Raw genomic sequence first — 27,698 nt, 5'->3', positions numbered from 1 at the left:
ATATATATATATATAATATATAATATATATATATATATATATGTAATATTAAATATACATTTTATATATATTTTATAGAGAGGAGAAAAATTTACAATTTATAATTTCTAATAACTGTAAAGATTTATTTTTATATATCACATTTCTCTCTCTTCTTTTCTTTCTTCTATCTTACTGTTAAAAAAAATATATTTAAAAAAAATTTTCTAAAATTTTCAAAACGTTTGATGAAATTTCATGAATTTCAATCGTATTTTACGTTGAGCATGACTAACTGGCGCACCTTGACGGTGGGTCTATTTTGTTCATCAGGTGATAGTCTCGTCTCCCGGTTCACCTAGCAGCGAGGAATCAGAGGCTTCGCCAGAGCCGATTAATAAAGGTCTTCTGGGCGGTCTGGGATACGAAAAAAATGACGAGACGACGACAACGATGACGATGACGACGACGACGACGACATCGAGCACTTCGGGCGGTATCGGCGTCAACGTAGGTGCCGGTGTCGGCATCGAACAAATAACACCTACGAGCAGCGTCGATACGGAGGAGGGCAATCCCCAGCATCCCGAGGAGGGTGAGAAAGGCGTTGAGGGTGATGTCGAGGCGAGCGATGACGATCGACACCAGCACATACCTAAAACGCATTAATTGCGACTCGGTGTCGTCGCGTAGGTGTGCGCAGTGAGTAACGGAGAGACCACGGAGAGACCACGGAGACGACCATTCCTCATCGAAAACGCGGACAAACATTCGAGATTGAGGATTGTTTTGTCACCTCGTACTTGTAGTATTGACGGACAAAAAGAGACAAGCCGAGGGGTTAAACCAATCGGTTCGAGAAATAAAATAGAATTAGCAAAAAGCAGCTTAATTAATTTCGTTGAAAACTGTTAATTTTATAGAATCGTCCTGTAGACATTCTCGGATTATCAGGGCCGCTCGTTTAGCTTTAAATATTTGATAGAGCGCGTCGAAGTGATTTGGATCAAAATCCAACACGGTGCTAATACTCGAGTGTCGATTCGTAAAAATCTTCGTTGCGCACCCCAATCGAGAGCTATGGTGATCGATTGATTCTAGTCTATTCTGTTGGGTATACTTGCTTGCAAAAAGTTGTTAAAGTTAAATGGAGAACAGGATAAAAGGAAATAAAAGAAATGATCTAGCTCGGTTAGTGTTACTAGATTATGCTGAAGTTGCTACGTAACGAAATAAAGAAGAACTAAGAAAAAGACTAAGAAATTTACGATGGTAAATTTCTCCTTCGAACGTTACGTCTCAATTTATCGCCTCTTTTGATGAAATTGAATTTCGCGAGAAATAAAAGAAGGTATGCGACATTAAATATAGTCATAAAACAGTAGCGCTACCGAGATGATCAACCAAACGAAGAGTCATGGGGAACTATGATTGTTATTCGTTATAGAGAAAAATAGATCAAGAATCGATGTACGTATATCCGTTTTGTCAGAAACAGATGCAACTCAGACCGAACTGACAGACAAGCAACGAGTTGAAAGCAGTTTATGATATGTTATTAAAAAAATTGCTGCTAGGAGTCGTCTAGCAATTCGAACACGTTTAATTCTCCGTATGTCATGAGATTTTCTTTCGAATACACTCAATGGTCCTTTAATTTACGGTCTCTCGAAACAAATATTAGATCGCAGATGGATCCATCACGCACACCTTGCCCTTAATGCCACTTTCTGGGCTACTAAAAAGGAAGAAGAGAAAGAAGAACAGGGAGAAAGAGACGGGAAATTGTCTCTTCGCGTCGTCATTGTCGGCATCACTAACGTCAACACGATCCACATAAACACACACACACACACACACACACACAATTCATGCAAGCGAGCCGGTCAACGAAGAGAGGCGCATGTGGCATACATAATAATCAATTTATATACGATATACTATATATACATATTATATATACATACGTAGACTAGTCACGATATTACGTGTGTGCTTTTGATAAAAAAACTATTACTTGTAGCATTAGCTAGCTCTCGTATACAGAAACAAAAAGATACATGAACAAACAAACTGACAAACCAACAAACAAACAGTTAAACTAGACGATATATATAATATACATAAAGATGTTATACATACGCTGAAAAAAGAGGGGGGCGCGAGGGACACGACGTTTCTACATGTCGACAATAGGACATATAGGCGGATTCGTTTGGACATGCTTGCATCAAGGATATAGATATAGTATCGGGCAATCAACTGGCTATTGTATCAATACCGGGCGCTCGATTGTCCGAGATTGGCTCGCGGGTGATTCAAGTAGAAGAAGAAGAAGAAGAAGCAAGAGAGTAACTGACTGCCGCCGCGGGAGAAACTGACCGAAAACGATAATAATTACGAGTAGACAGAGAGAAATGCTACGATTAATAATCTATAATTTTAAAAAGAAATCGTAAAAACAAGTAAAAAATAGCCAGTATTATTATACATTTAAAGCTGTAAAACGATGATCGAAGCGAGAGAAAGAGTGCGTGAGTGAGTAAACGAGAGCGCGAGAGAGGAGAAGAGAAAGTGAATGAACTAACGTAAAAATAACAAACGATTAGGTGGAAAAAAAGGAGGAATATTAAACGTAGACGCATCCCTCATCGTCGTGATTGTTGAGAACAATCGAGCGGTGAAATCACGCACTACGATCTGGAGCAAAGTCACCAATGCTGATCGCGACTCGTCATAGTTATCGCTGTACACACATCGTTATCGCGCGATCTCACTCGTGGCTTAGTTCGCGATGAAGAGAGGAAGAAAAAAAAAGGGAGGAGAAGAGAAGCACTGTAATCTGTATAAACACGCACGTATAAATAGATATTATACACATCCGCGTAATCACTTCTTTCCGCACAGTTATCGTTACCGCGCGAGAGTATTCAAGGGTTTAGAGCGAAAGATATACCGGCGGGGTGAGAAGACAGGAGCAGGGGGTAAAGTTTTAATTGAAATAGCCGCGAATTCGAGACTAATTGTATAACTGAATGTAACGTGTATATATAATATGTATATACGAGCCGCCATACGCAATTCTAGCTGTATTTCCAATCCCAGATGATGTGTGTGCGTGCATGAATGAATGAATGAGTGCGCGCGCGCGCGCGCGCGCGCGTGTGTGTGTATCTATGTGGGCGCGCGCGCGAACAAATGAGCGATGAATGCCGGGTACCGAAGTGTCTTCTTTCATTTTCTCGCCAATTTAAAAAATTAATTTTCCGAATAAGATTCCTTTTTGCAAAAATAGATTCATTCGGCGAGTAAAAGTCGATTGCAATTCTTTTATCTTAAAAAATTCTCGAAATTATTTGCGAGACATAATATTCTCACTACTAAATCATTGCTCACGAGACTAGAATAAAATATATATTTACTGAATATTTATTTCGAGTGTTGCGAATTTTCAATTGTTTTCTTCTGTAGATCGTAATTTTTCAATTTGTTCCCGCATTATCAAATTTTTTCTAGTGCTGATTATGATTAAATATTCTACTGACACTTGATTATTCTTGATCATTTTTGCAAAGGTATTTCAGGCACGCTTTTATGTTATATTAGATTGTCCCGTCAGATTAAGATATGACATAGTTCCACTATCGTTTCCACTCGCTCGTAGAGGAATTGAATAACCATTTTAAATATAAACAAACGCAAGCCGTGTTGTTACACATTAACATCTTATTTAGCATTTTTAGTATCCTAGACAGAAATTATAGATGTGTCGCACATATTATTTCGTAAATATGCATGAACAATGGATGTATTCGTGTCTTTAATAAGAAATCTTTAATGATATTTGCTTGCGCTTAAAATTACACTCTATAAGTCTCGGTCCATAATAGGTATTTAATCTTTAAGCCGTAAAAAATTGACCAATCATAGTCAATTATTCTTTTTATATTCGATTATGATTGGTCAATTTCTTACTTCTTCTTGAATCATCTATTGTGGACCAACACTAATATGTAGGCTTATAAATCTTTATATAAAATCTTGACTTTTAATATCGACTTAATCTTGTGAAGAAGAGATAAATACAGACACAAAGACGGTATCCAGTGTTCCTTGCCGTCCTGATTTTAGTAATAAATTGATTATACGAGAGAAAGAGAGAGAGAGAGAGAGAGAGAGAGAGAGAGAGAAAGAGAGAGAGAATTGATTAACATTAATTATTATACGTGAAAGCACACTGCCGCAATTTTATATAATTGACTGTTGTTATATCTATACTTACGTACATATATATATATATATATATATATATATATATATATATATATATATATATATATTAATCAAGACTTAACGAGCCGCGATACATGTCAATGGCGAGAAATCAGCATACGGCCTGTGAATTAATTTAAGATAGTTTCTTCCGCTAATGCGGATCCTTAGTCAAAAGTAAATTAAAATCTTTTGACAACGGCGAAAGTTACGTTTAGCCCCTATTCAAATTTACAAAAATTTGGAGACGACGCGACGCGATGCGCTCTAATAAAATAAAAATATCTAAAATATTAAATATCTAAATAAATTGAACATCCAAATGGATATTCAATATTCAGATTTTTGTATATATTACAAAGAAAAGAAAAATTATCCAAAAATATCTAGAAATTTCTGACGATATTTATGGAAAATAATTATTAAATGTATAAATATAAATTAATAATTAATATAATTTAATAATTAATATAATTTACGATAATATATATCCATAAAGCATTATAAAGTACTGGTAAAATATGCAATTTTTCATGAGTTTGTCCTCTTCGACGAAGGAAAAACGTGACAAACACGGCCAAAGGATCGGTAGAATAGCGGAAGCTATTAAAGTTAGAGAATATTACCCATCGAGATCTTCGCATGTCCCGTATCCGCAATAATATAATGATTTTTCGGAAATATTCCTTTGTTCGCGCACGCCATACGCTGGATATAACGCGAAGTCCTTCGAGAGCCGTCATATCGTTCGTGCAGGATAAAAATCCCCTTGATCAAATTGAACTAAGCAAAAGAGCAGGAACGGACGCAATAATTCGTGCTCTCGACTTTCCTACGTAATCGCAATCCCTTTACTTTATTTATCATTTTTTCTTTGTATCTCTTTCCTCGATACCAAAAATCGACAGAAAATAAACAGGGAAAATGTTCCAATCGTATATTATCGATTGGTCACGTTGGAAGGTCGAAGCTAATCTCTCATTATGAATTTAGACTACTCGCAAGATCTATGGGTTTGAAAGAAAGATAAGAAAAGCAACGGGTTAGGATAGACAAAAAAAGCGAAAAGTTAAGCGTAACGATAAAATTTACGAGGATATAAGAGAAACAATCAATAACATTCGAGAGTCATCTTAAAAATTCACAGTTGCTTACAATTGCAGTTATGCAAGGAGATATAGATGTTAAATGAACAAGGGGCATAATGTTGACATACAAATATAATTTTTTAACCTGTTCGCATTACCTGATTCTCTCGTGCAATCGTATTTTATTGATTAATGAATTATTATTATTACTTGGAGGAATTCGCGTTAAATAAATCCAAAGACTTGTATTCTCGATTTTAGAACTCATCTAAATTAAATGATTAGGTTTTGCAAGAGCACGTTTATACGAGGAGTATTTATATATAAATATACATATATAGTAGACATAGTTTCTTTTATTTTTTTATGCTAAATCAATAACCAATAATCAATATGAATAACAATCTTATGAATAATGAAAAATTTTTTATCGTATCTAGTAAAATTCAATTAAACTATATATAATATAATAAAAATAAAATATTCTGTTTATCGCTTTGTTTTAACTTTTGTTTTAACACTAATTATTATTATCATCAGAATAAACTAATCGACAACTAATTTATTACGAATTTATTACGAACATTAATTTATTATTTTTAAGAAACGTAAAACTCTTCTAGCCAAGTGTAAATCGATATTTCGCTGTGAAAGACAGAGCGCACAAATTTAAATATTTCTAATAATATACTATTGCTATTGCATATATTATTTGTAAATTACATATATGACCGCACGCAATGTTAATAATTACATTATAAGATATTAACTTGAACATTAACACATCGTGGATACAAGTCTATTGGATCGTCGAATTTTAGCACTAATATATAAATATACATATGATGGACCACGTTTGTCATACTGAAACGTTTCTAAAAAGAGAGATAAGGAGAGAAACAAAAAGAAAAACCAAGAATTTTTCCATGATTTTTCTATAAGTTAGAGGCAGAACGTAGCGGAGCGCATCGGTTTTTCTTCCGTGCTCCGACAGCATAAATTTCGTACGTAAATGAACTATAATTATCGAACTTTCTACAATTAACACTTGTATATTATACGTATAGTTTTAGCTGTTTCTCAGCTAGTCGAATCGTTGCGAGGTTGGCAAATGTCACATCCGCAGCGGTAATGGATCCTTCGTAAAGGAAGCGGAAGAATTCGATCGAATCCTTTCGATTCTTTCCCAACAAACAGGATCGTTCCTGATCGACGAAAGTGTTAATATCCGCGATAATTCTATTAAATAAGAATTTTAAAAATATATTTAATGAGAATTTAAACAAGCTAATGAATCGATCGCGAATGCGACAGTTTAACCAAAGGAGAAAGAAATAAATATAAATATTTTGCAAAGTCCATTATTGTTGTATCCTTCGTCTGAATAATAATGGCAGTATTCTCGAGGAATTTGGCTTATAATTTGAAGCACTAAAGGGCTGGATTGAGAAAAGTCTAAGATATCGCCAATGTCTCTCAATTCGTCGTGTTGTAAGGCGATTGGTAGGATGCGACGTTTGAAAGAAAACCTCGAGACGATTTTTTTAGCACAGCTTGGCTACGATTTATGTTGCTCTTTCTTCGTCCTTCCGGGTGCTGGGCGATTTACAGAGAAATCTTTTCCGCGAATTGTACGTTGAAGAAATACTCGTTGAAAAAATTGCGAAAGAATCGAACTTCTCGTATCACAAATCGCGAAACGATATGTGCAAAATATTAATGTTGTAAATAATGGCCGGAGAAAACAAAGCAGAAAAAAGCAAAGAGTAAAAATGTACTGTCATTCCTTTTTGGTGCTCAATGATCCTGAACAGATAATAATAGCTGATAGTCGGTTATACTGACGATAAGCGTAGCCATCCCGTCTTGTTATGAACGCAATCTTGTTATAATCGTTTTTTGACGAAGGAGGTTGCGATGGTGAGAATGCTATACGTAAAATTGTACAGACATTGTTCTTTAATGTTAAATGTATCAAATTTTTTCAACCTACCAGTTAGCTTCTTGCGAACACGATTATTTTTTATCTGATATTTTCAATTTGATTTCGAATTTTCTGTAATTGCTGTATTTCAGTATTAATACTAAAAATACAAATTTAAAAGTTTTCCAATTGGGACTAACAAAATTCCTTGCGTAATTACGCTCTGACATGAAAAGGCATTGTTTTCATGATTTCGCGCGAAAATTTCTTTCGAGCTCGAGCTGCAACGTTGGCAAGAGCCGAGATGACGTTCCTTTGCCCCAAGAGAAGCGTTTCTTGAGAGATGCTGTACATAATAGCGATAATAATAATAATAATAATAATAATAATAATAATAATAATAATAATAATAATAATAATAATAATAATTTATCTAATTGCGAAGCGCGACTCTTGGGAGAGTTTTGTGCGCGGAAGGAGTTTAGGCCGAATTGGACGAGGAGAGATGCGAAGACGCCGCTTGTAAATAATGAATTTCAATCTCATTTGTCACGTGAACAAGACTTGAATCGTGCATCCGCGACTTTAGAAAGGGAGTGCGATGCGCGCGCACACACACACACACACACACACACACACACACACACACACACACACACACTATATATATATATATATATATATACACACACTATATATATATATATATATATATATATATATATATATATATATACACGTACATCCATATACATATACATATATGTAATATACATATGCGCACACACACGTCATATACATGTACACATGTATTTTCGAGCGTAGCTTTTCTCGTGTACTTATCATGTACTTTATTAATATGTATATCATCCGAGATCGCTCTGAACACACATATCTCACCCAGAATGTATCCTACTTAGACGAACATGCGAGAGTAGTAGATAATTGTGAATAACGTCGAGAAAGATTATTAATTCCGAACGTGCTCCGAACGCGATGGTGACATGTAAAAGTTATGAAAATATCAAGGATGGCTTATACTTCATCTTATTTTGGGAACAATGTTAATAATTATTTAATTTAAAATTATAGCGTCATCATATTTTTTTAAATACACTTGTTAAATTATTAGATTCAAGATATTATTCAATTATATGTTTATATAACTGAACTGATTGATAACTGTAAAGGATGTTAAAATTTTCTTTAAATACTTAAAAGAACAATATTTATAACGCAGAGTTTTAATTTATTAAAACTCTTTATTTAAATATTTTATATATTTAAATATTTTAAATAATAATGTGGAACCATCGCCGATCGAAGTAGTGTTTCTCAGGATTTTTTCCATGGCTGCTGCGAGAACAAAATTATTGAATGGATTGTATGCCTGGTCATTTTCACTCGAGCAGAGACATCATTAGGATTACCCTAAAGCTTTCATCCTCCTACATATCATAGGGAAAAGAAACATTTTTCTTTTTCTAGATGAAGAAAAACAGACGGGCCTATGAATACAAGATAAAATCTGTGAGCCCTCGATACGCCATGATTTGTATTTAGAATTGTGAAAAGACGTAGACGGAAGTGGTGTGTTAGGAGTGAACACACAAATAAAACAAAATGGGCCTCACACTGTATTATGTATCTGTTAGGGAAATGAATTGCGTTTCGTATGGTCGAGATAAATGAGAAACACGCTTTTAGAATTAGTCGCAGCTTCGACCTAGATCCGACAGTCAGTCGGAAAGCACATCTTTGTACTTTGGACAAGAATTTTCCATTTTCCATTTTCTTGCTACGTAATATCCTCTTGACAACTGATGTTTGACGTACTTATCAATAGCAAAGACGTAGATATGACGTGCAAAATTCCTCCGATATAACTAATACTCGTAAATTCTCTTGTCGAGAAATGTCATGGAAGCTTCAAAATTTTTAACACGGTAAAAATGTGTGTTTAATCTTTTTTTATTATTTAAAAACACTTTCCTTTTCTACGTGTAGCTTAATCTCTAAAAGGATAACACTCAGGTATATCTATATTTACTTGCAACATTAAAATTGCATTAATCGAACTTTCGGAAGTTGATTTTTGCACATCAACCTTATGATTAAAATCATATTATAAATATCATCCGAAATCAAGGATGACGCAGAGAATACCGCAGCTGTAATTCCGAAGTTCTCTTGCAAGACGCGAATTTGATTGGACCCGGATCGAGAATCAGTACAAATATAATTCTAAATTGTACTACTAATTATAATCCTCTACTCGGCGCCGATCTTCGTTTTCGTTTTCACGCTTCATCCAGCACGTAGCTCGCACAAATCTACGACTTCCAGTACGGTTTACGTAACGGAACCGAGCATGTAACCGTTTCGAACGTTTCGATCGGAAATTTCTACTTCACCTACTTCTTCCAGTTTTATAAGAAAACAAGCGCGGAAAACCTAGAAAAATAATTTGTCCGGCGTTTTGCGAGGACAACGAGCGTCGGTCTTCGCGCGATTGACGTCGTTTCTCATTCTTGGACAGTATTATTGCTCGTTTCGCAATTATGTTTCGCGAAAATGCTGCTTTTCGTGGCAATCGTTTTCTTAATCTTTCCCAAACTTACCCGCCCCATCGTTTAGATGCCACATCGAGTGAAGCAGATGTGAGTATAGAAGCGCGTTCGTTCTCCCGCAGACACTATATCAATGCGTGCATCATTGCGTGAAACTATTCATATATATATATATATATATATATATAAATATATATCATTATCGATCATAATCGCGCGAAGAGCAAAGAGGAGTGAAAGATTAATTATTCTTAGCTTAGGAACGAGCCTGTAAACTCTCTGTTAGTCGAAACTCAAAGATATAGTGCGAATGGGCAACCACAGTTACTAAATGTATCATACACAATTACTTGAGAGGGAATATGCAAGACGTTAATTACCGTCGAAGATCTAAGATCTATCTATTTTGGATCGATCCTTCCTATACTTCGCATACTCGTAATTCCAATTTTCTTTCAACCGAGTCGCGTCGGGCGTGACGGAAAATATAAGAAATGACCAAAAATGAGAGAATAGCATAACGATAAGTACAATAATACAATAAATAAATAACCAGAGATATCGGGGATTGCAAAATAGAATTATTTTCTATATAATTAGAAATATTCTGAAAATTAAAGAGATATCCTGTTTCTTATATAATTTTGATTATAATAACAATAAATTATTATGAAAATGTACGAAGGACTCTCTACCAGTTACGAATAAAATGGATTAATAATATATTGCAAACGGATACAAATTCATTAAATTTAAGTAACAATGTCAGAACATTTTTTTATATCGAATATATCAACATCTGCTAATTGTAATATCAGTTATAATAATTATATGGAATACAAGAATGAAATATACGCTATCAAGATTGTAACTGCAGGACAAACAGAACAATTTGAAGTGAATCACGGTAATCGGCGAGTAATCGACGTCTACGAGACTAAATGAGACTATAATTGTTAATGTACATTGAAAGAGCAAAAGGTAGAAAATGCATCTAATGAGAGAATGCGGATCAAGAGTAAGAGTGATCGCGCGAGAGAGAAAAGGGAGAAGGAAACATATAAGAAAAAAACAAAGAGGAAACCGCACGAGCGATTAAACCGCTCTGTGTGTATATGAATTGAAAATTCTAAGCTATAAATATATATTTATGATGGAGAGAGAAAAGACAAAAGCGCGGAGAATGTAAAGAGAGCGAAATGGATGGAAACCGATGAAACAAGTGACAGTAAGGAAAGATATACAGTGCGAAAGATATACATATAAATATACAAAACAGAATACAAGAAAGGTATTAAAATACGACGAAGAATGAAAACGGAGACAGGGAGAGAGAAAGTGAAAATAATAAAAAAAAAAGATATTCGACGAGATGACGATACCGGAAGATAATGGTGCGACATAAACAACGGATAAGTATATTTATCAGTATTTACGCAGTAATCGAGAACTATTGTCGCGATTTAGATAAATATTATTGCCAGCATTTAATAATTTTACTTGGAATTTTACTTCTAATCGAAACTGCAGCATTAAAAGTATACAAAAGTATACAAAAAAGGGGCGAGAAAGGGAGAGGGAAAGAAGGAGAGAGAAAAAGCGAGGAATATGCGCGCGTAAAAACGAGCTGAAAAGCGAGTGCGAGTGGGGCGAACGAGGAATCGTAATAAAGTAAAAAAAAAACAATGGACGACTATCGTTGATATTGCTATATCAAGCAAGTAGTGTATATTTAAAAGTAAACGAAAAAAAATAGTAACGTGTTGGTATATTAGCGTTATAATTGCAAGGGTGCGTCGCCGCGTCTTATGCCCGACCACTGGCCGCTTGTGCGAACCGATAATACATGAGAGAAAAGAGATAGCGAGAGAGAGAGAGAGAGAGAGAGAGAGAGAGAGAGAGAGAGAAAGAGAGAAATTGAAAATTCACTATATATGAAGATAAGGATCATCTACATGTATGCGTGTGGAAATATGTGTCGGGAAATATGTGTAAATGAGTATACAAATGTGTCAATTGTAAATCGTGCGTTCAGCTTTAACGTGAATCTTATAAAGTTCGATTCTTCCTAAAAATCAATCGGATAAATTGCGTGCGTCCTTAAAATCTGTATATGCGTTTTTGTAAAAATAATAACCGTCATTAATTTATTTTTTTAAAGTTGATGGTAGTAAATAAACTCGCTTGCCTGAATTTGGAAAAAGATGGCGAATTCAAATTATGCGTTTTTCTATAAGAAATGGACGGTTTATTTCTGTAGGAAATAGACGGTTGATAAGCGGTATTTTATTAGGAGAGATTGTTAAGGCTGAACGCATCTCAAGAAAATGCAAGAGTGCGGTGTACGGATACGAGTTGACTTCAACACCAAAGAAACGAAGAGAATTTCTTGCAATATGAAAATTATGCCTATTAGAGGCTCTTCTATAATAAGTTGATGATTATCTTGTAATCGAATGTTCTGACGTAATGAAAAAGACAGAGATCGAGACGAGATTCGTTAAATGTCTTGTGAATTCGATGGTTGCGTGATGCTCCGAAGTGTAGATTTTGTTTTAGATACAAAAATTTAAGGTATCGAACGTTCTGCTTTTTCCGTCGTTGTTGTTGTTAGGTTCGTTAAGTTTGATTCGGAAGCAAACGCCGCGTTTCGTTACGAGAAGAAAATCATCAATCGGGAATATTATCGTGATTTCTCGAATGCTTGAACGATTGATTTTTTTCTCAATTGTTAATCTGAGTGAGCTTTGTCGAATATATATCGTGCGCGAGGCGATATACATAAGACTCCAGTTTCGCTGTTAAGCGACGCTTAAGTCGGTGTCAGATTCGCGTCAGTTATAAAAAAAAACGGGCGAGTGACGGTACGCAGACAAGCGATTCGTTAGCCGATTATATATATAAAAGAAAAAAAAGAAAAAGAATCAACAGTAGATATAGTAGAGCGTGACAACTTCAAAGGGGGGGAGGGGTAATACTACCGTTGTTCCGTTAATTGTTTTCATAGATTTTATTGCATCGCGACCGCGTCGAGTCATCCGCGATCGGGAGGCAAGCACAAAAAGATAATCGCTCCTTAATCGCGGGACTAACTAACTCATCGCCTTCACCGTTTTCATTACATAATACAACGCGCGCTGCAATGCCAGTTGTACGTCAATAATTCCGTTCGATCATGATCATCGGTGCTTGATTGTTTCAGATTGAAACCGATCTTTGCCCGGCGATAATTGACAATCGACAAGATTGATAATGTTCTTATTCAAACGCATAAAATTGGACAAATTTATTTCAATAGTAAAAAATGGACATTTAGAATTGAATGTCGATAAAAGATAAAATATAAAATATAAAAATTACGTTTCTAACATGTTTCTAACATGGCGTTTAATTTATTGTACATTGAATTAATTTTACGAATCACGTGGTACGACATATATAAAATAGTGAAAGATACATTGATCTTTCAGTGGAGATGCGCGTTTATTCAAAGAAAAAAGAAGAAAAGATCGCCGATCGTCTATGCGAAATAAATCGAGGGATCGTTAGAATTCATAGGTAGCCATTTTGGAGAAGGATTTTCCTCTCTGTATCCCGGAAATGAGCGATCGATCTCGAGCTTGCAATTTCGATCGACGGATTTAGTCAATTAGAGAATCTCTTGGAATATTTCCCATAGGTAGATCTGAAGCGAGCGCGAGAGGTTAGAAAGATGAAAAAAAATATATAGATATAAATATAAATATATATATATATATATATATATATAGATAAATGTATATGTAGCATGTATATGTCGGATGTACACAGGCACGTAAACAATATCGAACGCTTTTGAAGGATCGATCGCGCGAGAGAGCGCACGCGACGCGGCCGCGGCTAGCCAGGACTATTTTTCTAAGTTGCAAAGTATAATAAATTAACGAAGTGTTGCATTATCGTTACTAGAGTATATTATAATGTATATTGATATTTTAACTAGGCGAGATAAGTATGAGATAATGTTACGAGCGAGTAATATACGAGACTATATATCATAACTATTATGACTATCGCGTGATCGGGCGATAGTCGCAATTAGTGGAGGTTCGCGCCTGCGGTCGGTGCGCGTGTGACGTGTGCGGCGCATTTCATTAATCGAACGACGAATCGACAAAGCGCGGGACGAACGTGAAGTGCGAGACGTTGGTCGACGGACTGCGAGAAAAGAAGTCGGGAGAGAGAATGTTCGAGCGGCTTTGTCGATTCGCAGAAATACGAGAGAGGGGGAGGAGAGAGAGAGAGAGAGAGAGAGAGAGAGAGAAGCGAAATAAATTGTAGAAGAATAAATGGAATAATTAAAAGAGCAAGTGTACGTAAATGTATGTGTGCGTGCGTGCGTGCGTGCGTGCGTGTACGAATTTGCGTGTACGTGTGCGTGTGGACAGGAGAAGCGAGAGAGGAAACAATGAACAAGCGTGTGTCGTTCTTCGGCCGCGAAGAGTAATAAGAAGAAAATAATGAATCATTCTGTCAGTCACCTCACCTATTATACAATATCATAATAATATGCTGCCATACGATATAAATACATGTCTATAAGGTAAGGAGTATATTAATAAAACATTACAAATAAATATGTTATAAGTAATCGTCTAATGTCTGTGTCTTCCTTCGCGGTCAGTTTTCGACAGAAGCACATATGTCGATAGTTGCTTTAATATTTTTAAATATAAACAGCTGACAACAATTTATTTAAAAAATTAAGGTAAGTAAAATGCATAAAATGTTAAAAATTTTTTTTAATATTATAGCAAGTGAAAAGAAATAATGAATAATAATAAAATATCTATTTCTTTATTCGGGAGATTACATGATATTATTAAAAATAAAAACATTTAACAAAATAATTATATTCGTGTCATTACTTAATCGTTTTTGAAACAAGCAAGAATTAACTTTTACATATGTTATTTTAGAATGATGCAAATACGGAAAATAGATGCGACTAAAGCATAACCGAAACGCTAATAATTAGTAGTTAACTTACTTTCGATTTATGTAATTTGAGTGCTCTTGCATGATTGTGGAACTTACTCGGCCGGCTTGCAAACAAATTAAGCTAAGCGAAATTGATCGTACTGAGCTATAAAATGGATTTCTAGTTTGCATCAAAACATGCATATATTTTGAAGTTAAGAGATTGCATTTCGTAATTCGATGTATTAATTATTTGATAGATCAAAGATATTTGCGTAAAAAATATGCATTGCCACAATTATACCATTCTTACATTACTTATTTATAAATGAATAAATCGATTCTTTTCTATTTCATCTGATCAAGTTTTATGCGAGAAGACATGTCACATATAGTTTATTTGAGTGAAAGTTATCGCGCATCGCATGATGCACATTCAACTCCGCGCATGTAGTTTCTATGCGAAAGAAACAGTATGACATAGTTATATCAATTGCAGTTACTTAACAAAAAAACTTACTAACGTGTCAATGTCACTGAGCATTAATTGATAGACGATTATCAATTGAAAATATACAGGGTGAGTCGGAGCGATCATTTGTTCTATAAAATATATATGGATTTTAAGACGATTTCTTCTCTTATAAAATTTTTTTCTAAAATTTAATTTCGTGTACAAGAAGAAGATAAAAATAGCGCAACTTGCTATCGGATGCTGAATAGGCATCTCACGAGCAGAATATAAGTAGTTGTTTCGACTCCTTCTGTATATTTAAATTCACTATACTTTGGGTTTAATCATAAAGAAATTAATATAAAGGAGGATTCTGCAATTTTAGATCATTAAATTATAGCATTTCAAATTTATTTCATTTATTTAAGTTGTAGTAATTTTAAATTGTAGTCCTTTTCTTTCCACTCTTCTTTAATATCTTTATTAAACACAAAGAAAAACATTAACGAGGAAGACAGCAGATAAGTTTATTAAGATAAATGGAGATAAAAAACCGAAACAAATTGGATATGGAAGAATAAATTTCTTTGCCAATTACAAATCCGAAACAAACTTAGATGAATGATGAAGCAGCTGGTAGGCTTTGCCAAGCGGAAAGGTGATTGCGCAAAAAGGAGACTTGCTCATAGAAGGTACGCTTTCTACGGTTGGGTAGAACCTGCCTGGGTGAGACTGGCGGCAAAGGAAAACAAAAAGCGCGCCGTGTCGATCGCGACAGAAACGCGAAGCATTTTGGCGAGGACAGAAGAAAAATACAAAAAAGAAGAAGAAGCAGAAAATGTGGACGAAGGTGGGGAATCGGAATGCAATGATCTCAACGAAAGGCACGAGACTTCGACGATTCAGTGACAAGATGCAGTTAGTCAATGTTCATTGCGTTCTACTGATTTTGCTGATAATTGTTCTCACGTCAACCGCCGGGAAATTGCAACCTGGTGAGTGCACTAACAAATATGCTGAATAATATATTGAATATTATACCGGGCTGGTAAAGATACAACGGTCAAATTCGTAGAATGAAAATCAGATATTATTATGTTAATAAAAGTTTTTGAATATTGTTTTTGTATTTATTAAAACTAGTCCAGATCGATTTTATACAAATAATATGTTTTTCGATTAATTTTCGATTATATTCTTTCGAAAAAAATGGTTTTATTGAGAAGTGATGATAGAACGTAATATTATCATATGCAAAGCTCATTGAAGTATAGTGTAATTGTATGAGTTCATACAATTATGTTATAAATCGCGTTTATGGTGGTATTATCGTAATACGGGTTGATGATCCACCAGCATAATTTGCAGATATAATTGTTACGCAGTTATTGTAGACCTGTCAGAGGCAAAGTATCTAAATTTTCTTGTTGTGAGTGGCATTCAAGAATGCAAAACGAACATAAACCATGTACATACACGTTCACCATGCACACGAAACAAACATTTAATAATTCGCACGTGAGAGATACCGGCGTACTTTGCACCTTAAAGCCGCATTTGCATACGACACACTTTCACAGCGACTATTATGATAGGGTTACATGATGCAATATTGCAATGTTTTGATAGAAAATTCAATTATGATATACGCGCAAGCTATCGCATCTCCCGGCGTCCAAATCGTACTGAAGCGATACTGTACGAATGATAATTCGCTGTGCTCAAAGTGAAAGTAAAACGTAAGTGGGGCCATGGTTGGGTAACTGGAATGTGATCAATAATACGATGTACTCAATTTCACTGATGAAACTGCTACTGTTGAACTTCTTATGTTCTCTCAAAGCAGCACACTATTTTTTTCAGTCAAACTTCTTGCTGCGCGGAATCGTGCTATGCTAAGGCGGATTGCCATTTCTCGCGAAGAAAAATCTAAAATTTGTTACGGTAAGGCAACATAGATTTTATATCTATCTGGAATAATTAAAAAAATTTTAAATTAATATGAACAAATTGAATGTAAACTTAACATAATTATTTGTTTATAATTATTTGTGTCGCAATTCGCTTTCTTTTTACATAAGACTGTTCCAAAATAATTCCTAATTATTTTCTTTTAATAAGATAATTAATTCTTTTAATAGGATAGATTATAAAATAGATATAAGAAAAAGTACTTTAAAATCAGGTAAAAGTATAACGCAAGGAACAATTAATTTTCTTGAGTTTTAATGTAACATGGACTTAATTTCGATATCGTAAATAAAATATTTCAGATTTAGTCGGTTGTTTTGTGGATCCACCACCGCATTTATCGATAAAACGACCTCCCGAGCATCCCAGCATAATTCAAACCAGGTTTTTCCTCTATACACGTGCGGATCGGAAAAATCCGGAACCCTTACAGTATGGGGATGATTTGAAGTCCATCGTACATTCCCGATTCAATGTCAGCAAGCCTCTCAGAGTGTTGATACACGGTTTTAAGGGCAGTGGAAGCGATGTCGGCGCGATACTTGGAATAAATTTTCTTCTCGATATAGTAATTCTCAATAAAATTTATCTTCCTGTTTTAATAGTTTTCTTTACGATTTATAATTATGAAATTGAGAGAATGATTGGAATAAAGGTACAATACTACTTAAGCCCTTTTTCCAGAGATTAGCGCAAATGAAGAAAATTGATGTTGCTTAAGTTGATTATATGTATATAAACGTATTTTGGTTGTTCTGTCGGAGTAAAAACGATATGATCTATGAAAAAAAGAAAATGGAAAATTTGTTGTGTAATAGAAAAGTAGCAAGTCATTTTAATTTTTTTCAAGATCAAGCTTTATAATTAGGCTTTTATTCCATCCATTCCTTTAATTATCAAATATCGCTGAGGAATTTTGTTAAGATCTTTGAAATTCTATTTAATCTCTCGTACAGGAAGATGCAAATGTTATTATCTTGGATTGGACGAAAGGGGCAAGCACTACTTACGGAACTGCAGTGGCAAATAGCGAACTAGTTGGCCGGCAATTGGCCCTGGTGCTTTTGGACACCATCAATTTAGGGATCAATCCCGTCGATATTCATGTGATCGGTTTCAGTCTTGGCGCGCATGTGGCCGGTTGTGCTTCCGAAATATTAAAACAAAAAAATCTGCTTCTGGGTCGCATAACAGGTCTCGATCCGGCGTCACCCTTCTTCAGACATCATCTGTTTAGGGAGAAGTCGAGAAAATTGGATGCCACTGATGCTCATCTCGTTGACGTCATTCATACCGATGGCTCTCAGGATTTCAAGGACGGTTTCGGTTTACTTAAGCCGATTGGGCACATTGACTTTTTTCCCAACGGTGGTAGAGAACAGCCCGGTTGTACCGATATTAAGAATTCAGTGGTGGTCAGTCATTTGAAAGGTACAAATTGAGAGCAAGTGTGAATTAAATTGTCCATTTTATGTATGTATTCCGTTCGATTACATTTGGTTTTGGTTTATTCTTAATTTTTTCTTAAATTATTATTAATATATATTTATTTTTAAAAATATTTATCTCATGTTAAAATATTAGAATATTTTATTGCTACTTAATATATTTATTTATGGATATTTACTAATAATAATATAATTCTTTTATTTTTCAATATATATTATACACACTAATAAATTATATTAATTAATGACGTTTATACAAAAATTATATTTGTTTACAATGTACAGTGTTTTATTTTGTTTTTGATAGTAAATCATCGAAATTGGAAAAAAATATTTTAGACAAAAATAGGCTAGAGTTTCGTCAAAACCATATAATTATAATACTGATTTATTTGCAAATGGTGTCGATATATTAAAAATATAATTATTTAATTTCATTTAAAAATAACCGAAAAGCGAAAAAGATATTAACAGTGACACTATTTGTAAATAGATCAATATCATAATCATCTCCTTGAAATTCTTTTATCTGAGACATTTTTTTAAAATTTCGTGACTTCCAGATAGCTAATTATTAAGAATAAAATAGATTTTGTATATCAGAATAATTTAATATTCTTTTCATATTAAGATGATGTATATGAGATAATAAAAAATATATGTTTTTTCTGATTATTTATTTTAGAAGATGTTTTGGATCGGAATATAGCATGCAGTCATTTAAGAGCTTTTCAGCTCTATGTAGAGAGCATTCGTTCGCAAACTGAGAAATGTAAATTTATCGCATGGCCTTGTCCACAAGGAGGGATATCTTATGCAAAAGGAACATGCTTTCCTATGGAATCGACAAATTGGAATCAAGAAATGGGTTATGCGGCTAATCGTGGATCTTTGGGAATCTATTATTTGGCAACTAAAGCTGAAACACCATTTTGCGGTATAATATAGATAATATAAAATATAAATATAAATAATATAGATAATATAAATATAGAATAATTGAACCTTTTTATTGTAAATAAAAGTTTGATATAAATTACATTATCATGAAACGTGAAAACTTTTTTAAATTTTAGGTCAACCTATTAGAGCGTCAATAATGACGTCCGAGAATATGCCAAAAACATCCGGCACATTGTTTTTTAAGATCTTCCTCACTAATTCCACAACGCTTTTCAAAATCCAATGCACGTAAGTTAAAAAAATATATAAAGATAATTTCAATTTAATTTAATTAACAATTTGTCCATCGTTCCATTACTATATCTTAAACTGGAATCTTTAAATCAAGTCCACATCTATAAAAATACATCTATAATACATCTATAAAAAAATCTATATAAAAAAATATAGTGATTATTGTGTGTGCTAATTTATTGCTCCAGTTCGAATTTTATTGCTTCAAACATTTAAAACAGCGCATTCAAAGATGAGGAGAAGGGGAAATATTAAGCCGAAATAATAAAATATATATATATATATATATATATATATATATATATAAAATATAAATATATAAATATAAATATATATTTATATATAAATATAAATATATAATTATATATATAAATATAAATATATATACACACAAAATCCGTCTGCGCGCGCGCGCGCGTGTGTGTATATGTACACATATATGGATGAGTGTATCGAAAAAATAAATATAACAGAATTTGTCACAAATTTGTTGCATTAACATAATATAAAACATTAGAAATACAATAATTTTTTTGCAAAGTATCATCATACGTTGAGAATTGCAGTTAAGCCTGGAAGCACTCATAAGAAACAGCCAACAAACATTTTTCCCTAAATAATTTTAATTTTAATAATTTTAATAATTTTAAGCTCTTCAACTTTAAATATGATTTTCTGCTAAACAGATAGAACAATAAAATTCGGATTAGAGTAACAAATTAACATATAATTAGCACTAAATTTTTTGATAAAACTTGATTTATAATGAGAATTCCAGCAGGGAGAGAGGATTAATTACTAATTATTCTTTTATAATGTACAATTGCACAGCAATATATGTATATATTATGTATATATTATGCGATTTAATGAAAATCTTCGAATTTCATAAGTTGTGTTATTTACAAGTAACAAAGTTATTAATAGTCTTAAATGATTATTATAGCTTACTTAGAAGAAGAAACGAACAAATGATATTTTATAATATTGCGGCATCGGATTTTGATGCATTATCCGGAAATATCGAAACAATTGTCGGTATGATCTCATATCACCGCATCGTTAATAAGACTGAAGAGGATACTACACAAGAACCGGATATTGACATAATTCTTTTTAATAAATTAGTCCTCGAAGATCGTAAAGGCCACAGGTGAATATGCGATATAATAATTTTAATAGACACTTGTTGAGTAGTTACTAAATCTATTTGTATAAAAAAAAGAAAATAAAGTTTCTGTTGTATTGATTAAACATTTATATATTTAAGTCAATTATAAATAACTTGTAGTTTGTGTCAAAATTTAGAATAGAATTCTATTTTATGTGACGTGTATTGTGTAAAAATATTCTAAGGATATATAAGATAAAAAAATATATTTTTTATATTGTATTTTTTGCAGTTGTTACATGTGTGTGTGTGTGTGTGTGTGTGTGTGTGTGTGTGTGTGTGTGTGTGTGTGTGTGTGTGTGTGTGTGTGTGTGTGTGTGTGTGTGTGTGTGTGTGGGTGGGTGGTGTGTGTGTGTGTGTGTGTGTGTGTGTGTGTGTGTATGTCTATAATACATTTTATATATGGATATAAAATATAAATATAAATATAATAATTATGTACAGAATTCTATATTATAATCTGACACAAATTAAGTTATTAAAAAAAATAAATTTTTTTGCGGTAAATCGAAATATCTTAAACATTCATACATAATTAAACGATTTTTTTGTTGATCAGATGGGAATATTGCAGAATGAATACCGCAATTGATTCACAAGAGATGCTGATAGAATTGAAAAATGAACGCTGCACATATATATAGCTTATATATATATATATATATAAAACAGATATACATAACAATTTTGTATTTGAATAAAAATAGTCCGCATATATAAAAACAACTATTTTCAAAGAAATCTTTAATTTTCCTATGTCTTCCATACTATTTCCTTGATGAGATATTTTTCTCTTGCATTTGCATGGGTTAATCTCCATGTCTAGAAATATTTTATAATATATTTGCTTAAAATTGTTGTTTTATAATTAATTGTTTTGTAACCAATTTTTAAAAATGTTTATTAAGATGTTCATTCAAAAAAATATTGTATGAAATATTCTTTTTTCACAAAAAAGTATTTAAGAAACCATTATGCAAACGTTTTTAGGAATAAATGTTGACAATTCTTTTATCGTTACAATTTTCCGATAAATAATACAAAAGATATGTTTTATGATATATCTTTAGTATTATTTATTGGGATAATTATATTCATAAAGCTTTTTAAATATATACATAGGCGTGCCCAAGGTGTCTCGACCATAACAACACTTAAGAATTCCTGAAGGTAGATTCCTGAGACGAAAATTCTAATATCCAAATGTCGTGATTATTTGTAATGCAAATAATAATGTTCTAATGTTAGACAATAAAATAATTGTAAGAGTTGTAAATATAGTAAATATAGTAAAAACACAAAGTGATATCTATATTATAGGGCAAAAGTAGTAACAATAGTATTTATGAAAAACCATGTTTTTCAGCTATACTATCCATGTTTATAGCAACTGAAGATAATACATTATTTTATTATAAAAATTAAGAGATGTTAACACGAATTAAAACGATTCTCTGAAACAATAAAAAATTAGAGAGATAGTATGGCTATTAAGAGTCAAGCGCAAATCTTGTAGCGAACAATTTACGGTATGTTTTTACATAAAATATATAATAGACGTTTCGGGCACCTCTCTTAGTAATGCCCTTGCCTGCCGGCACTTGGTCTCCGTCTCCTCCTTTCAGAAGTCAACATTCTTTCAACCAGCATTCTCTCAACCAGCTCCTTATTTTGGCCCCGCCAACACTGGGGGTCGATCATGTAACTTTTCCCCTAGGGCGGAAAAGTGAAAAGTTCCACGTGAACTTACGATTATGTACGATTTTGCGGGATCATGTAACTCTCTCAAACGTGAAAATATGAAATTTTTCACGTGAACTTTTTCGCCATGTATCTTGGTGGCGGAAAGGCGGAAATCTAGGGAATTAATAAATATGCTTCAAAATTAGAAAAGATTAAGGCTGCGTTAGGATTAAGGGTACATAGTACATATACAATTGATTATTAAAAGATGTATATAATATTGTACCAATAAAATAATTTTCATTAGCTATAAAACCTATGAAACTATGTTTCATGATTTCACTTTCCACGCATCCAAGCTACATACATAATCGCTGTACGTGAGAAGTTTCACGTGAAATGTCAAGGTGTGAAAAATGAAAAGTAAAAAGTGGAAAATGAAAAGTGAAAAATTTCACGTAAAGTTACATGATTGACCTCCTGGCCACACCTAGGGCCGGTCCTGGTCCCACCTGACGAGCCAGCCCTAGCCAGCCCATTAGCGATCTTGTTGCCCTTGATTCCTGAATGCCTGGGATCCATACAAGGGTCCCAGGACATTCAGAGCAACGTCATTGGTTGATAGCCGGTCCATGCATTTGCATTCCCAGACTAATCGAGATTTGAAGACATATGCACCTAGCGCTCCCAGAGCCGTCCTACTGTTAGAGCAAATCCTGATGCGCCTCCTCCAGTGCAATCAAAGTTTGAGCACAGCTCAAAATTGCCACTACCTCCAATTGGAAGACGGTGGTAAGTTCCCCAAGTGGAAGAACCTCCCTGACCCCTTTTTGGTATTCATAGATTTCGGCGCCAGCGCCCGTATCAATTATGGAGCCATTCGTATACAGATGTTCCCGTTTCTGATGACGGACACCTCATGCCTCTTCCATTTTTCCGACTGGGAAAGTAAATCTTGAAGAATTTACCAAAGTCGTACTTCATTGACACCTACCCTATCTTGCTTCATCTCGAACACAATTTCTATCAAGAGCTTTCACCGGGTGTGGGCCCCGCCAACCGTTCATTTATTCTTGCATTTTAGCCTGTAGACAGTAGCAGCCGCTGCCGCCATCATTGCGAGGTGAAGTGATTCAATACCAAGTAGCAGTCCCATCGCTGCTATCGATGTTGTCCTCATTGCTCACAGAGCTCCTCTTAGGATAAGGGCCCTGATGTGCTCTAGCGATGCCCAGCTGTGTCCTGGACCACCAGACAACCGCTGCATAGAACAATCTTGGCCGAAGCACTGCTGAATAGAGTCAGAACACTCTATCCGGCTGCAGGCCCCAGGTTTGCCCAAAAGTTCTTCTACACAGCCATGCAAATATGTATAGGCTTTCTTGCACACCGACTCCATGTGCAGCTTCCATTGGAAGCGTCCCAGATGCACACATTTTCAATCGGACACACCACTCACATCAGCCGATGCCTAGGAATATTCTAGTGAGCCACCTATCAAAAATTTTTTTATTTAACAACTAATTGGCAATGGGTGACATCCGTTTGATCACTAGCCACTTAGAGGCTGGCGCCTAGAATTTTTTCACTGTTCAAGCGCTGTGAATGGCTAGTGGTCAATCAGGACGTGGTCAAACGGGTATCACCCATCGGCAATGGGTCCGATTGGACCTCACCCTTTCATTTTAGTCTTTTGTCCAGAACGATCCCTAGATATTTGACCGAAGTTTCAGGCATTAGCCTGACCCTTTTCAAGACCGGCTTTTGAATGGGGCCCACCTTGTATTTGGATGAAGATCATCAAACTCGTCTTATTCGGATTAACTGACACTCATCTCCTTACACCATCCTTCGACTTCCTCCAGAAACCCCTGTGTCGAGAAGAGTCTAGAAGGAAAGAGTCACCAATCAGAATAGTCAGATCATCAAAGTCAGCATATCAAATTGATTTGAAGCCCTTATCGTTAAGCCTTCCAAATAACTCATCGGCTACCAGGCACCATAGGAGCGGTAAGAGAACCACTCCTTGCGGACAGCGTCTTTTCACCCATCCTTTAATCTTCACCGTCCCTAATGGTTCCCCGGATCAACTACTTTCTTCTGTACGTCTTGTTGCCTCGGCACGGACTACTTCGTGCAGAGAATTAAAAGCTCCCTCGATATCCAGAAAAGTGCCTATCGCATAGCCCTCTTGCTGAAGTTGCCGCTCGATAGTAGAGACAATCGAATGGAGAGCAGTTAGACTCGAGTCAGCTCGGTATGCATGTTAATCAGGGTGCAAGGGATTCCGAGCCAGCACTCTTATATAGACGTCGATCAGTCTCTCAAATGTTTTCAATAAAAATGATCAAATGATCAAGCTGATCAAGTCTTTGGCAGAGATGTAGCTCGATTTTCCCGCCTTAGGAATGAAGATGCCCACTCTTGTTCGTCTCCTCAACGGCAAGGAGTTCGAGGCGTGTAACCAAGAGCCAGGCAAGCCCTCAGCATCCTCGTAAGGGGCCCGATTACTTGATCTAGCCCCTCCTGTAAAAAAGTCGGAAAGATCGGACCCCGCCGACTTGAAAGAGCCTATTGCCCATTTGACCTTATCCAGCCACACGAATTCGGCCGCTAAGCTCCAGTCGTTGGCGCGTGCCCTGAAAGAGTCCACTTCGCAGTCCGCATCCGCTTCGCAGTTTACGCCTCTCTGGAAACTAGAAGAAAGCTGGTCTTCAGGAGGTGGGCCAGGCAATGTTCACCCGATATCATGTGCCGCCCATTACACTCCTAGACCGCTCCTAGACAGCATCCGGGTTCCTTGACAGAAATCTGCTAAGTCTGGCAGTGACAGGAATTCCCTCCACCGACTCGCAGAAATTCTACTAGCTTTTCCTTCTCGCCTCAATCACGGAATCTCTATACTCCTTCTGGGAACGCTTATAGAGATTCCAGTCGGAAGGCCGGCCCGTGTTCCTTGTCCTATTCAGACCCGACGGGCCTTGACTCTAAGATCCTGCAGTCATGGGCTCCACAGGGAATCCCCGGGAATTTTCCGGTCATTGGTAACTGTCCTAACTGGACAGTTTGCTTCATACGTGCTAATCAGAATTCTCTGCAGATGTTCTATACAGAGTTCCAACTCCTCTGCCATACCATGCTTCTTAGGAAACTCCTTGAGGTTCCAACCCAGATCTCTCCGATAGGAGACCCAATCGGATTTCGCCCGATTGCGCCAAATACCGCCTTGGATTTTTCACCTTTCTAATCTCCGTCTTAAGAAAACCTTTGAAAGCTCAAAAGTTATTAGCCTGAATTTTTGTATTGCTCTTATTTTTTATTAACTTTATAGATCTGGAAATCCTTCTCCGCAATTAAAATTTGTGCATTAATACATGTTTAGCATATGAATTTCGTAGAAAAATGAGACAAAATTTTTAAATTTAGATCTTTTACCATTCTCTTTTTTACCATTTGATACCTTAAAATGGCATCCAAAGCTGTCAAGTCGCATAAATATTTATTTTATATAAAACTTTTACAGCCTGTAAAACTATATATAACCTATAAAACTGATATTGCTAGACTAGAAGGTTACATGAAAAAGCAACATCGAGTTCTTAGAATTAGACTTAGACACTTATTATGATCAGGGGAGTATCACAAAAATTTGTTCATATGTGTATCACATGTGTACAGAAATGTATGTATGAGTGTATGTATGTATGTATAAATAAATGTATCTATGTATCTATGTATATGTAGTTGTGCATATGTGAACGTTTTCATCGGAGTTCGCTCGTCAGTCCAGCATCCCGTTAAAAGCAGTTATGTTTATAACGGCACACGATAGTGCTGTCACTAGTTTAGGACCGGCCATCTGCTCGGCGCTTAAGCGCTATTATCCGTGTAATTCCCTACCGTGGGGATCTACTCTCACCAAGGAGATTCATAGAGGTAGAGGAAGTCGGAGCGGTATAAAAGCCGGCTCAACCGACGAATCGGAATCAGATCAGTTCTTGTCTCGAAGGTGCTCCCCCTTTCGATCGAGACTTCCTTCCCAGTCTTCCTATTCTGCCGAGACCCTGGAGAAGGGAGCTATCTCTTCGAAGCCAGAATGCTACTGGCATTGATCATGGATTTCCTGACGCTACCGCAGAGAAGGGTGCTATCTCTCCAAAACCAGGAGCTCCCGGTGCCGGTGGCGTGTACACGCGCGCGCGCACGCGACCGCCCTAGCTTGGGGCTCGTATACAATGTAAATAGCTTGTAAATCTCTCTTTTATGCCGCATAGCGACTTCCGATCTTCCGCCCGATTGCGCCAAATACCGACCGCTATTCTGCTTTTGCGAGCTTTGCACCTTTCTCTGTCTCTGCTTCTGCGAGCTTTTGTGTTTCCGCCTAGCGTTGCAAATAACATCACCGTGCGGAACACTTCATTGCGCCTGAATACGCACCCGTGCGCGCGCACACGCACACGCACACGCACGCAGGCACGCACTTAGTCTGTGTATATGATCAGTCACTCAATAAACTAATATTTTTGTTAATCAATCTGTTGTCAGTAAGCTCTCCCTTTTCTTCCGAATCCTGGCACTGTCGGATAATCCGCGATGTCGGGAAAGTGTACCATTACCTGTTTAACCGTTTTGTTATATACATACGTTAAATATTATTTTTATAAAGTAATTTATTAATAATTTATTAATATAAAATGATAATTTTAAAAATGACAAATGTACTACTACAACTACTAGAATAGGTAGAAAACGAGTTTTACAGACAAATTTTTGGACAAGAAATTACGAAAATTTCTTATCTAAAAGTTTTCTTGTAAGATTCGTTTTCTATCTTTTTTAGTGGTGATAGCACTACATTTGCCATTTCAAAAATAAATATTACTTTATAAAAATAATATTTAACATATATATATATAATTGTCAACTTTTGTCTATACTACAATTTTGTTTTGTTAGTTAAGTAAGTTTTTTGAAAAGTTCAG

At 35.3% G+C, this 27,698-nt stretch overlaps 2 protein-coding genes across 31 annotated transcripts in view; both read left to right on the top strand.

Moving 5' to 3' along the window:
• RhoGAP100F (Rho GTPase activating protein at 100F) overlaps nucleotides 1-14,463 on the top strand; it is a 79,017-nt gene extending 64,554 nt beyond the window's left edge. For 26 of the 29 annotated variants that reach the window (XM_089074510.1, XM_089074526.1, XM_089074516.1 and 23 more), the window contains one exon: nucleotides 313-14,463. In XM_089074510.1, coding sequence (XP_088930636.1) covers nucleotides 313-648 — 336 coding nt within the window. In that variant the 3' untranslated portion in view covers nucleotides 649-14,463. The remainder of the gene's footprint in view (nucleotides 1-312) is intronic. The other 3 variants (XM_089074518.1, XM_089074517.1, XM_089074520.1) reach the window with 2 other exon arrangements.
• Nucleotides 14,464-14,610: 147 nt separating this feature from the next.
• Nucleotides 14,611-21,757, top strand: LOC105431049 (pancreatic triacylglycerol lipase). 2 transcript variants are annotated; one of them, XM_089074528.1, is made up of 8 exons: nucleotides 14,611-16,241; nucleotides 17,110-17,190; nucleotides 17,520-17,785; nucleotides 18,174-18,648; nucleotides 19,351-19,602; nucleotides 19,742-19,856; nucleotides 20,809-21,015; nucleotides 21,593-21,757. In XM_089074528.1, the coding sequence occupies exons 1-8, from the start codon at nucleotides 16,085-16,087 to the stop codon at nucleotides 21,675-21,677; spliced, it is 1,638 nt and encodes a 545-aa protein (XP_088930654.1). In that variant the 5' UTR covers nucleotides 14,611-16,084; the 3' UTR covers nucleotides 21,678-21,757. The 2 variants fall into 2 exon arrangements, with proteins under 2 accessions (XP_088930654.1, XP_088930655.1); XM_089074529.1 differs by having other exon boundaries at nucleotides 14,611-16,985.
• Nucleotides 21,758-27,698: the final 5,941 nt, after the last annotated feature.

This window comes from Pogonomyrmex barbatus, unplaced genomic scaffold, assembly GCF_055798465.1.
Source record: "Pogonomyrmex barbatus isolate J1 unplaced genomic scaffold, ASM5579846v1 scaffold17, whole genome shotgun sequence".
In the NCBI taxonomy this organism is placed as follows: Eukaryota; Metazoa; Arthropoda; class Insecta; order Hymenoptera; family Formicidae; genus Pogonomyrmex; species Pogonomyrmex barbatus.
The sequence above is the reverse complement of the archived record's forward strand: the minus strand, read 5'-3'. Positions and strand labels throughout refer to the sequence as shown.